This window comes from Morone saxatilis, unplaced genomic scaffold (assembly GCF_004916995.1).
Source record: "Morone saxatilis isolate NCDOM2014 unplaced genomic scaffold, NCSU_SB_2.0 Contig8, whole genome shotgun sequence".
In the NCBI taxonomy this organism is placed as follows: domain Eukaryota; kingdom Metazoa; phylum Chordata; class Actinopteri; family Moronidae; genus Morone; species Morone saxatilis.
Window position 1 is genome coordinate 6,000,278 of NW_023340257.1, and position 12,132 is coordinate 6,012,409.

General features: G+C 42.0%; 1 protein-coding gene across 1 annotated transcript in view; it reads left to right on the top strand.

The window, feature by feature from the left end:
* The window catches only part of zgc:153039 (uncharacterized protein LOC767698 homolog), a 62,006-nt gene extending 50,141 nt beyond the window's left edge, over positions 1–11,865 (top strand). The window contains exons 10-13 of the mRNA XM_035680545.1: positions 262–454; positions 5,249–5,423; positions 6,898–7,044; positions 7,989–11,865. Coding sequence (XP_035536438.1) covers positions 262–454; positions 5,249–5,423; positions 6,898–7,044; positions 7,989–8,953 — 1,480 coding nt within the window. The 3' untranslated portion in view covers positions 8,954–11,865. The remainder of the gene's footprint in view (positions 1–261; positions 455–5,248; positions 5,424–6,897; positions 7,045–7,988) is intronic.
* Positions 11,866–12,132: the final 267 nt, after the last annotated feature.

Sequence of the window (12,132 nt, forward strand, 5' to 3'; positions counted from 1 at the left end):
TAGATTGCACAGTGAATATGATGGATAGTGAGGATAACTCACCAGGTTGGGAGGAGAAATATTTGGATGCAGTCAAACTTTAACAGAATCTAAACACCCCCACTTTTCATCTGAAATTAAAATAACACCAAAATATATAAACAAGAACCAAAGATCAGGGAGAAACCATTAAATCCAAAGTGGGTGTTTTACTGATTATTAAAACTCTGTATTGCTTTAACCCTAACTTTTACCCCTCCACTTCTCCTATTCTGTTCTCAGGCCCACCTTTCGTTACTTCACCTGGCATACGTGCGTGTTGGGCATCGTGGGTTGCGCCGTCATGATGTTCCTGATCAACGCCATCTACGCCTCGGCCAGCATTGCCTTCATGCTGCTGCTGCTTCTGCTGATTCACTACCTCAGTCCCACCTCCAGCTGGGGCTACATCAGCCAGGCTCTTATTTTCCACCAGGTCTGACACACACATACACACACACTCACACACACACTCTCAATGCTGCATTGTCATTACTAGAGCAACTAAAATCTCATCCCCTCAGCTTTACAAGAGCCTGTACCTCTGCCAAGCAATCGTTCTATCAGGTTTATAGAGACATGCAGACACACACAGACACACACAAACATAGACAGACTGATCTCTGCTGTCTCTCCCTCAAACAAGCCCTCTGCATTTAGCAGACAAACACACACACATTTTCCCTTGCTCTCTTTTCTCACACATACACACAACACTGCCTTGTCATTCCTACAGCAGCTATCTATCACTTTTATATCAGCTTTACCATAACACACACACACACATACGCATCTGCATCTTTTCCCTCAGCAAACCTCTCTATATTTATTACACACACACACACACACACACATACGAACACACACGCACACACACACACACATACAAACGTACACACACACACAGAGCTTTACATCATCCAGCTCTCCATGTCCTCTATCTGGCGAGCCTGTTGCTCTCAAGGAGAGGGGGCATCGTTGCCAGGAGGGCCCGTTGCCGAGGGGAACCGTTGCCAAGGCTGCGGGCAGGGGTTGTGGGCAGGGAGGGTGAGGGTGGTTGGGTTTGCCAGCAGCTTGTCAGGAGGCAGAACATTATTACAACCACTTAACTTATTGAGCTTTTCCTCCTGTCCTCCTTCCTTTTTCTCATCCTGTTCTCCTTCTCTCCTTCCTCTGCTGTTTCTCTTAAGCCAAGACAGCAACTACAAGCAGGGGTGGGGCCAATCTGATTGACCACCCATAGTGCTATTTAAAGTCAGAAGGTGATAGGTAGTCGGCTTATTAGTATCATGGATGGATTACTGAAGAGGCCTACTAGGTACAGGCCCAGGGCCCCTGGACCAGAGCCTCTGTATGAAGAGATTATTAACACACAAGACACACAAAACAACTACAAAGCAAATGCAAAACAGCCACATATCAACACACAAAATGACCCAAAAAAAGCATATAACAACAACAAAGAGACACGCAAAGTGACCACAAAACACACAAAACTACCACAAACAGACACATAAAAAGACTACAAACAAATGCAAAATGGCCACACATGAACATGCAAAATGACCACAAAGAGATGCAAGACAACAAACACCACTTGTGTTATTAAACGATGACGTCTTTTAAGCACAAGACAAAACTCAAATTCATTCAGAGTTGTTTTTTTGTTGTCTCTTTGAGTCTGGATGTCTAGCTCCTATGCAGGACGGGTGTGGGGCCTTTTACAAGTCTGTGTCCAGGACCATTGTCTCATAATCTGTCTAATACTGTAGACTATTTAGAGTTATAGCAATATATTATTTCAGATTAAAATAAAAGTTGTTTATTTGGCATTCATGTATTACAACAAATGAAGAATTAGGGTTAGTATTATAATATTATTAATAATGTATAGTTTATTATTGCCAAGACTCAAGGATTTATAAGTGCGCAAACACATTTTTACTCATTTAGAAACTTACTTACCTCCTTTCTTTAAAAAAGGGCCCCAATATGCAGATTACACTAATAGGACTAGCAGAAGAGGCCAAGTCTGAGTATATCTCATACATGCACTCATCTTCTGCTCCTGCACCCCCCAACAGTAGCCAGTGTGGCAGGGTGCCAACTGGGTGACATTGAAGCAGGGACAGGGGACACAACAGCTCACAACAACAAAAAACACACTGGGAGATAACAGACGGCTGACAACAGTGTTTAGGAGAGAAAGAGAACAAAGAAAAAGACAAACTGAGGCAAGAAATGTTGATAGTATCATGGGAGGGGAAGATATAGACAGAATATAAGCAGGCAGAGGGGATGAGTGATTGAGAAACTAAGTGATGGATGAGACTGAAGCGACACAGAAATGATGATAGCCTGATGGATGAGAAGACAGGGGGAAATGGAGAGATAAAGAGAGACAGATGATGAGATGAGTGGAGGCAGTTGGACTTCGCCTCTGAGGCCTAGTTTTTTACGGCAATTAGCGGACGGGAGCATGAAAACAGTTATGGTGATTATGATGGTAATAATGTTGGAAACGGTTGCATCTTCATTCTTGATTGATGGCTGTATAGACACAAACGTACACTCAGCTGCTTCAGGACCTTGAGCTAAACTTGTATCGCCAAGACAGTCATTAGTGGCACAAATGTTCTGGTTCTTTTTTAGGCTAAATCCGTAAGTGGAGCTGCAACACAAGGAAAGTGTCATTTTCTACAATTTCAAAACATTGAGTCTATTAAACGCACCCTGAAAGTATTTTTAGTCATTCTCAAGTGACGCTCCTGCTTTAATTGGCTAGAGCTATAGACCCCACTCCCTCCCCCTAAATGTGAGGTGATTGCTTGACTCTAGTAAAGTTCACTTTCTTCACGACCCGCTCTGCTTGCGTCGAGATGGATTGCTCTCCAACTTTGTAACACCAAGACAGTGTTACTCACTGCACTTTCAATAAGGACCATTCAAGAGTATGAAATGAATGTGGTGAATTCGACAGTGTAAGGAGCAGCTTTAACATGGCGGACATGCCGTCACTGAGCTAATAGTCATTAATGCCAATGAGGGTATAAATGGAGTGTTAATCATTCCTAGTAGACTGTAGGTTTAGATCTAATGTTTGGTTCCACTTGGTTACATTTCCTTAATGGTACCCTGATGCAACCTCATCAACACAGTCTCAGAATCTTAATGACGGTTGTGTTATAGTGTGCATTGAAACTGATGCACGCTAGCAATTAAGCGCACACTCAGCAATCACAGAGGGCGACATTTTTACCTTTAAGAGTTTGATTGACACAAGTGTATGCATGCGTTTACGCATACACACAGACGGAACAAATATATACATACACACAACCTTTGGTCCCTGCCACAGACTCTTATTTGAATGAGATGTTGATAAACCATGTAATGTGTTTCTACATGAGAGAAGCTACAATACAACAGCACATACATACTTGTATTGTACTTGGACAGTGGTCACTGTGGCAGTGTGACAGTTACATCATAAAAATTGAGTTTACTTCTTATTTTACTTTTGGGATAAAATAATTGAAATGTTGTGTGACATTAACACACATAAAGTGAGTCAAAAAGTCAGTGAACTGATTAAGTAATGTCAGTTAAACAGCAATATCTAAGTAACGTTTGCTAACATCAGCCACCATAAGCAAGTACGGCTACAACACAAAACACTTGTCATTTTTAACATCATATGTAAGAGGAAGATTGTGCTGTTTCTTCTTTCAAAAGTTACATGGCCTCACTTAAAAGTAGGTAGGTAGACAGCCACGTAGGCCAGCCAATTCGGGCAGAATGAAGTAATTGGATTGGGCTTATTACAGACCTGTGACTGCTACAGGTACCAGATTTTTTTAAATTTAAACTAGTTTAGAGCATTTGATTTATTGATTGCTGTCGGGATGTAAAGAGAATTTCAACAGATATGCCAAAAATGCTTCTGAAATATATTACCTACTCTAACTTTAAGTCAAAAGATGGACAGGAAAGTCCATTGATCCATATCATGCAACTAATTTGCTTAACTGAGTTTCTTGGCAGCTCATTCAGGTTATTGAAATCACTTTCATCCAGTCCACTCTGACGCTGCCAGATCTGCCGTGATGGCTTTTGAGGGATTTGTTTTTCTTATGTATTTGCCTTTAATCCCAAAGACATCAGAGAATAAATATCTGGGCATGTTAAATCACATTTTGGGAACAATGCTCAGTGAAATGAAAGTGGTTGGTTGGTGGCCGTTGATCATATCACATGATCTTCATCAACAGATGACAATGTTATGGAATTTGCAATGTAATAAGCTTAAGTTACTAAATTGACCTTGTGGTGAAATTGTTTTGTCATTTGCATATCTGCCAGTTTAGTAGTTCAGGTGTGTGAGTTTGTGGCCATCTGGAAAAATGTCTAAAAATGTTTTTATCAGTTATTTTGTGCACCAGCCAGGAAACTAATATTCCTTTAGTGTTTCAGTGGTATTTTATTATCATCCTTGTATTCTGATGAATTCCACACAATAAACTTCCTGAAACAGGTGAAATGAATTTTGATTCATTACCTCATTCTAAACCTGACTATACTATAGCTTTTGATAGTCTTCAGCTAAAATATATAAACAAGCTGTGAAGTTGAGGGGCTCAAATATACACTCATACCATTAAAATATGCAGTACCTGCATCTCTCCCTACATCAAATAAGCTCTTTCAGTGTTGTTTCTAAAGGGTTTTACTTAACAAATGTATTTTCCTTGTGCAAAAGAAATTATATAATGTAAATGTGAAATTGAGTATTGGGTTTATTATACACTGCTGCATGAACCCCATGTGAAATCTTAATGCACCAATGATCCATTAAAGTTACTTCCCCTTTCTGCACACGTCTCCAATCAATGACGAAAAGCAAAAGGTGAAACCGACATTAAATATATGATTGATTATCTTCATGTCTATATATGGCCAATTTCTCCTTGCTTAATTAAAACCCTGCAATGATTTTGCGAGCAGAAGGATTGTCACAAATAAAATCTGTGGGCTGGCAAATACGTGTTATGCAGAAAATCTCCACTGCAAGTGTTAAGCATGTTTGTGCAAGTTACATCACCTGCATGGAAGTTCAGTGGTCCAGAGTCCACTGGTAGGATTGCAGGGTTAAATAAGAAGGAAGACAGGGGTGAAGATAAACATGTTTCACAATAACAACCCTCACCCCAATTCTCTCGACTCCTCATAGGTGCGTAAGTACCTGCTGATGCTGGACGTGAGGAAGGACCACGTCAAGTTCTGGAGGCCTCAAGTCCTGCTGATGGTTTCCAACCCTCGCAGCAGTGTGGGCCTCATCACCTTCATCAACGACATCAAGAAGAGCGGCCTCTACGTGCTGGGACACGTCCAGCTAGGAGATCTCAGTAAGAACACTGAATTTCAGTTCAGCCTCCAGAAACTGACCCGCTGTTAAGTCTCTGATTATGTTCGCCTGTGATGCCTGTTACATTTTATTTACTTAACACCCAGTACAGCCATGATGGAAATCAGTTAGCTTTCCTGTGAACCATCGAGAAAGTACTCTGTGAAGTTCTTTTGCGTGACAACAAAAGCTCATCAGGAGTACTTTTACTTCTGCACCATTTCTCATCTAAACCGGCACAGTGTGACAGGGCAACTATTAATTATGAGCAAAACAAATCAGGACTGGTGATGGGATATAGTTTTTGCATAATTTAACATTATCATGACATTTAGACAAAACTAAAAGCGTGTTGGTTTTTTTGACAGTGAGTATTATTGCTGAATTTTAATAGCTATTTGTTGTACGACTCTTCTAGAACATGTAGCAATATTGCCATTTTACTTAAGTGTTTTCTCTCAGAACCAGCTCAAAATAACTGTAAGGTCTTTTCAAAATGTGTAAGTATACAAATTATCAAAATGCCTGAAGCAGTGCATCATTCAATGGATCTTTTCAGCATGCTAGACCTTTTTTCCATGACATCGGCTCGTCTGCCGCTCTTTTATTTCGAGGGAAGCAATCATGCGCACAATGCTCTGGAGGCGTCTCCTTTCTTTTCTGCAGAGGACCACACTTGACTGTAAAGGAGCAGGGTCATTGATTGTTTTCTTTGTCTTTCGAGGGTTTTGTTGGGGAGGGTTATGTGTTGATGGGATACTGGGACTGGCCCTAAATGGAGTCTTCAGAATCCAAATCCTCTTCATCTGCTTCACAGTGGCAAAAAAAAAGACATGTTCATTAGCCACTCAAGAGCCCTTCTCTCATTTTGAGCACTGTCAAGGCTCTTGGTCTTGAGAATTATGAAGGAGTCATTCATTCACATAATTGCACTGAAGAGGAGTTTGTTGTCCTCGTAATGTATTAGGAGGTTTGTCCATTTGTTCTCTCACTTGTCTGGCAGCTGTGTGCTTTAACGCTGAATGCAAAGGATACAACAGTGTTAGAAGTCGGAAGAGGTCCTAACGCAGCTTAAACTACCACAGGAATTTTCTCTGAAGCTCGCAGATGTGGCCTCTGCATTTCTCTCTACATACATATTGATGGTTTTTTTGGATGATTGATCACCTGCCTGCCTGTTTGTGCTCCCCTGTATCTTTCTCTCTGTCTCACATTCTGTCTGCGCTGTCATTTGTGCTTGCATCTTTCTCTCTCTGCGCCCCCCCACATCTCAGCATCTTGTCTCGTATCTCTCTCACGCTGTGCCTCTAATTCCAGCACTGTCATACTGACTTCTCTGCTCTTTCCTTTGACTTGTATATCAATTGTTCTTGGCCTTCTCTTTCCTTTACCTTCTTTGAATCCCAATATGCTTCTATTGAACTGTCAGCTATATTTCTAACGGCATACTTTTTTGTTTTCTTCCACCCCCCCAGACACCTTACCGTCCGACCCTCTGCAGTCCCAATACGACTCCTGGTTGTCCCTAGTGGACCACCTGAACATCAAAGCTTTTGTCAACTTGACGTTGGCTGATTCTGTGCGTCATGGGATCCAACATCTCCTCTTCATCTCTGGACTAGGTCAGTGTCACCATCACCTTCACAAAAGGTGCCTGTCGGTCAGTAACTATACTGGGGAGATATCTGGCATTACAGCTGCTGATAGCTTAAGCAGATTTGTGTGCTGTGATTTGAGATTTCTGTCCTTTTACAGGCACTAAAATTACAATTGAAGCCGCTATGTGAAGTATTTCTATGTGATCACAGTATTTTTCAGAGTTTTTGTTTGGATAATCCCTTCAAATTCTACACATAGTGGCCTTAAAGCTTCAGTTTCAAACCAACACTTACGCCTTTCATTGGAACTATCAGCACTTCCATTTTACTTTCATTTTGTTTCAGCTGCCACATCAGTTTCTTTTAGTGCTTCAAATGTCAAGTACAACATCATGGCCTTAAATATGTAAAAACCTGCTATTACTGCATTTAAACACATTATAACAGTTTCAGATGTTTCCACTGCACATTTTAGCTCACACATTTAAATCTTATAAAGACCAGCCAATTTTTCTAGTTTATTTATTTCAGCTTGTTTCCAGGCACGTATTGTACTTCAGGTGTAGTTTTTCTTCTGACTGGAGTTTTAATCTTTGTTTTAACACTACACTAATATTTGGGAATGCTCTCCTCTTCAGTAACACCCACTTTAAACTGTAAATAGCTTTGACTCTTTCCTTGTTATTTGCTGTCTTCCTGCTTTCCTGAGAATTGTCACTCTTGTCTAACTTTGACCAGTCTTATTTTCTCCAGCCCTCTCTCTTATCTCTCTTTGACTTCCCTCCAGTTCTCACTCCACCACTTGTCGTCTTCACAGCTGTCTTACTTTCCTCTGATAGGAGGACTGACCCTCTACCTCTACCCTTCACTTAACTACTCCAAAAATCTATGATAATGATAAAGAAATGATTTGCATTAGATTGTAACAAAAGGTCTTGTCCCTCATTTTTCTTTTCTCCTCTTTCCAGGTGGGATGCGTCCTAACACCCTTGTCCTCGGTTTCTATGACGACTGTCTCCCAAAGGACAAGCTGATTGATCCGTCGCTGTCTACCATCCAGTGCACCGATCCCTTGGGCCCCTTGCAGGAGCTTGAGCAGCAGCCCCCCCTTTTCCACTTTGCCTCCCTGCGGGGGTCCAGCGACAGACAAGATTATGGTGAATTTGGAGACGGGAAGGTTCTAGGACCCCAGGAGTATGTAGCGATCATTGCCGACGCCATGAAGATGCTGAAGAACGTGGCGCTTGCCCGATACTTTAACAACTTTGACCGAGCCCAGGTCCTCTCCCCGCCCTCCTCCTCTCCAGGGAAGGGAGCTGTGTACGTTGACGTCTGGCCGGTGAACCTCCTGCGTCCCGACAGCAGTAGCTACGTCGATACCTGCTCTCTGTTCCTGCTGCAGCTAGCGTGTATCCTGAACATGGTGAGAGCCTGGCGCAAAGCTACGCTCCGTCTCTTCCTGTGCGTGGAGCAGGGACGAAGCGTGAGAGGCTCGGAGGAGAAGCTGGGCCAGCTGTTGAAAGAGTTGAGAATTAAAGCTCAGGTCTATCCCGTGCCCTGGGACCAGCAGGTGGCGCTACACTGGCAGCGCCAAGGCGATTGGGGCAAGAAGCAGCAGTCGCAGTTCCCTGATACCACTGAAGAAGAGAAGAAGCAGAAAGCAGAAATGGAAGAGGAGAACGAAGACGATTACGTTAATAGCTTCCCGAGCAACGCCACTCGCCTGTCCGATGACTACCTGTCAGCTGTCAATAAGCTGATCCTTGACACGGCCCAGCCCGCCCCTGCTGTGCGTTTCCTGTACTTGCCTCGCCCCCCAGCTGACACTAGCCGCTACACCACCTACTTACACCAGCTGGAGCTATTGACCCAAGACCTGGGCCCCACACTGCTCATCCACGGCGTCACGCCTGTCATCACCACTGACCTTTGAACGATACCCCTCCCTCAGGTGCTGAGGGCTGGTGAGTTGAGCAGTGTCCCCACCAGCTGCTGATGTTCTCTCTGAAGGTGTGTTGACCACTTTTAGTGCAGCATCACTGCAGAGCTCCGCAGTGCCCCTGTACTGACCTCTCCACCCAACGACAGACTGGGGAAAAGTAAACTGCCTTGAAATTTGACCCAGACAGGGACGCCACTGCTGACTCATTGATACCATCTGCACTGCCTCGCAAAATTACCGTAGAACACACAGTCTCTAGAGATACAGCCTATTTTTAGAATATTTAAAATGAGGACTGGATGATATACTTTGATTCCAAAAATCCTGACTGTCTACATGTTTAACCCTACTTTATTTTTAATGTTTTTTCCACTTGTAGTTCTGGTACTCCCATCAAGCTTCTGAAGGCGCAGTGATGTTAATCTTTTAGATCAACCTTGTTGCAATTTAAGCAATCAGAAACAATCAGACTGTGATTAAACAAACCAAAGTGAACTAATGTACAACCTGCCAAGCAGGAGAGTTAAAAGCAGTATAAAGTAGAATAGGATATTATTTTTTAATCCATTTGCACCCATGTTACAATGCTCATCAATGGTCAGAAAGCTGACAGACCCACAGGGGATCATTCATATTGCCAGCCCACCTCCATCACTCACCAGCTACTTCTTCATCCACACAGTAGAGAGAGTGCTCTAATTCCTGATACATTCTAACCTGAATTGGCAGTGTTCCCTGACTCCCCTTTCGTGAAATGCTTTCTTGGTGTGCTGCTGCTCAGATTCCTTAAAATGATCATTCCATATGCCTTCAGATCAAAAAGTGCCTTGCCTGTTAGGGAGCAAAAGTTTGGACTCATTCCATCACGGACAGAAAGTTGGACTGCGTTACACCTTGAGCAGTCATTTGCAGGAAATCTGCTTTTCCATTTTAGCAGCTTAAACAAAGGAAATAGTTTAACACAAACGTCTACGGTGCTACTATGGAAGTCTTCAAAGTTTTATTCCAAAAATGATTTTATGTGGGATCTCAGGAAGACATTCCTCCTTTTTTCCAAATGCACTTTTGTTCTTCCTCTGCCAAACTGCATGTTGTGCAGCTCCTTAAACATGTTTACAGCGCCAATACCTACTGTGATTACCCACCACATTTTATTGATTGTTTTTATGTATTTTAGGTACTCTGTAACTTTTAGAATTGTTTTTACTCACTAGTGACCAAATTGCTTGACCGACTCAACACTGATGTGCCTACAGTAAATTAATTTTAATATTAGCTCAACTCTACAGCCTCAGCTTTTACTTTAAGTATTTGTAATGTTTAAAGTGAACTTTCGCTGAACAGTGGCCACAAATGGCATTTACTGGAAACTGGTAAATACTAAAACATAGTGTACCAGTAGCACAAGAACAGACAGACGCACAGCGATATCTATTTAAGGAAAGTTTGCTAACATTAGCCTCAGTGAGCTGCTGTGAGGCTGTAACAGCAAAACCCCTGAGTGTACTGACTTTAGAAAGGTACTTTTTATTGCTTATACATTCAACTTGTCATTTGTAAGAGAGGAATGTGATATTTCTTCCATCAAAAGTTACATAAGCATCACCGTATTACAGTGTCGTACTTCCATTCCCTGACATATCAATAATGCAATCTGTATGCTCTAAAATCAGTGTGAGTTGCAGGTTTATTGTAAAAGAAATAATCTAAAGGGTTGGCATCCTTGAAGTTTGAGTCTCTGAAGTCTGCACAAATAGATTCTTTCAGTTTAAAAGATTTGTCCTGACAATCTTCATCACACTGACTTTGACACAAATGTGAGGTTCAGATCCATATTTGAAGACAGACTGGTACTTGGATTTGGACTAATCTCGATCTCCCTGTGTTTGAAATGAGAGATATGTTTACTTGTAGACCAACTGGATCCTATTTCCACAGGTGGGTTCTTGTTTGGACACTACATTCCTCAACAAACCATTGTCACTACATTACTTCAAATCTTTGGCTCATGAACTCACAGGAGTGCAAAAAAACAGCCAGCACCTGCAGGACACACTGGTTTACTGCAGAGATGAAATGTTCAGTGTTTGATTTTCTGTTGAAATCTGAAAATATATATGTATACTTTACAAGATGTAAACTGAAATGACATAAAAAAGAAAAGTGGTATTACGTGTCTTTCCTTTTTTGTTTTGTTTTTTTACTTCCTCGGGAGATTGTTTTCGAAAGCCAGATCAAACTTAACAACCCCTCAGAGCGTCCTGACTTTGTTTCATTTCAGCTGAAGACCAGTTTGTGCGTCTCAGAGCTCAGAGCTGAGGGGTTTTTGCGTCCGCTGCACTTGTTTGTTTGAGGTAAACTTTAGAAATAGAGGCTGAGATAGCTCAGCAGCTCAGACAGAGAGATACTGGAGGGTGCCAGCCAGCCAAATTACCTTGTCCTACAGTCACCCTCGCCGCCAACCAGGCAGAAATGGATTCCATCTCCGCTCTGAGGTGAACAACAGATTGGAGAAATAAGCCCAAATAACCATCGATATCTGTTCAGGAGGAGGGAGGCTGACATTTATCACTGAGGGAAGGACCCCGGCTCTGAGAGGATTTGGTGTGTGTGTGCGGTGTGCGTGCCTGTGTGCAACAAGATAGATTCAGGTTTTCTTTATATGTTCGTGTGAGGTTAATAAAATACTTCCATGAAGAGAAATGAGTCTAAATACTGGTGACAAATGCATACACACCAACTGTGCACAAGTGATGGTGTTCACAGACATATAGCAACCAGTTTAAACAAAAAACTGTTTTACAAAAAAATACAACCCACCTTGAATAAATGATTCTGCATATATAGTCCTGTTCATTCATCTCAACATTTGCTTCCTGTACATATAAATAATCTCATTGAAAGTGTTTTTTTTGGTTTAATTTGCATATTGTCGAATGTGCGTACAGATCATCTGACAGGTGTGGAAAGTGTTACACCTGTTGAGGAGTTTTGAGACTCTTCACAGCCCCCCATTCACAAATCCATGTCGCATTTAAGTGCTGGCGGAAAAAACTTGAACGGCGAGCTTTTCAGTGCATTTCATGTGCAATTTCCCCTGGGTGATACTGTCGATGGGTGGGCCCTGTTCGTCACATGTTGATAACTGATGTTCAACTGTAACATTGTGT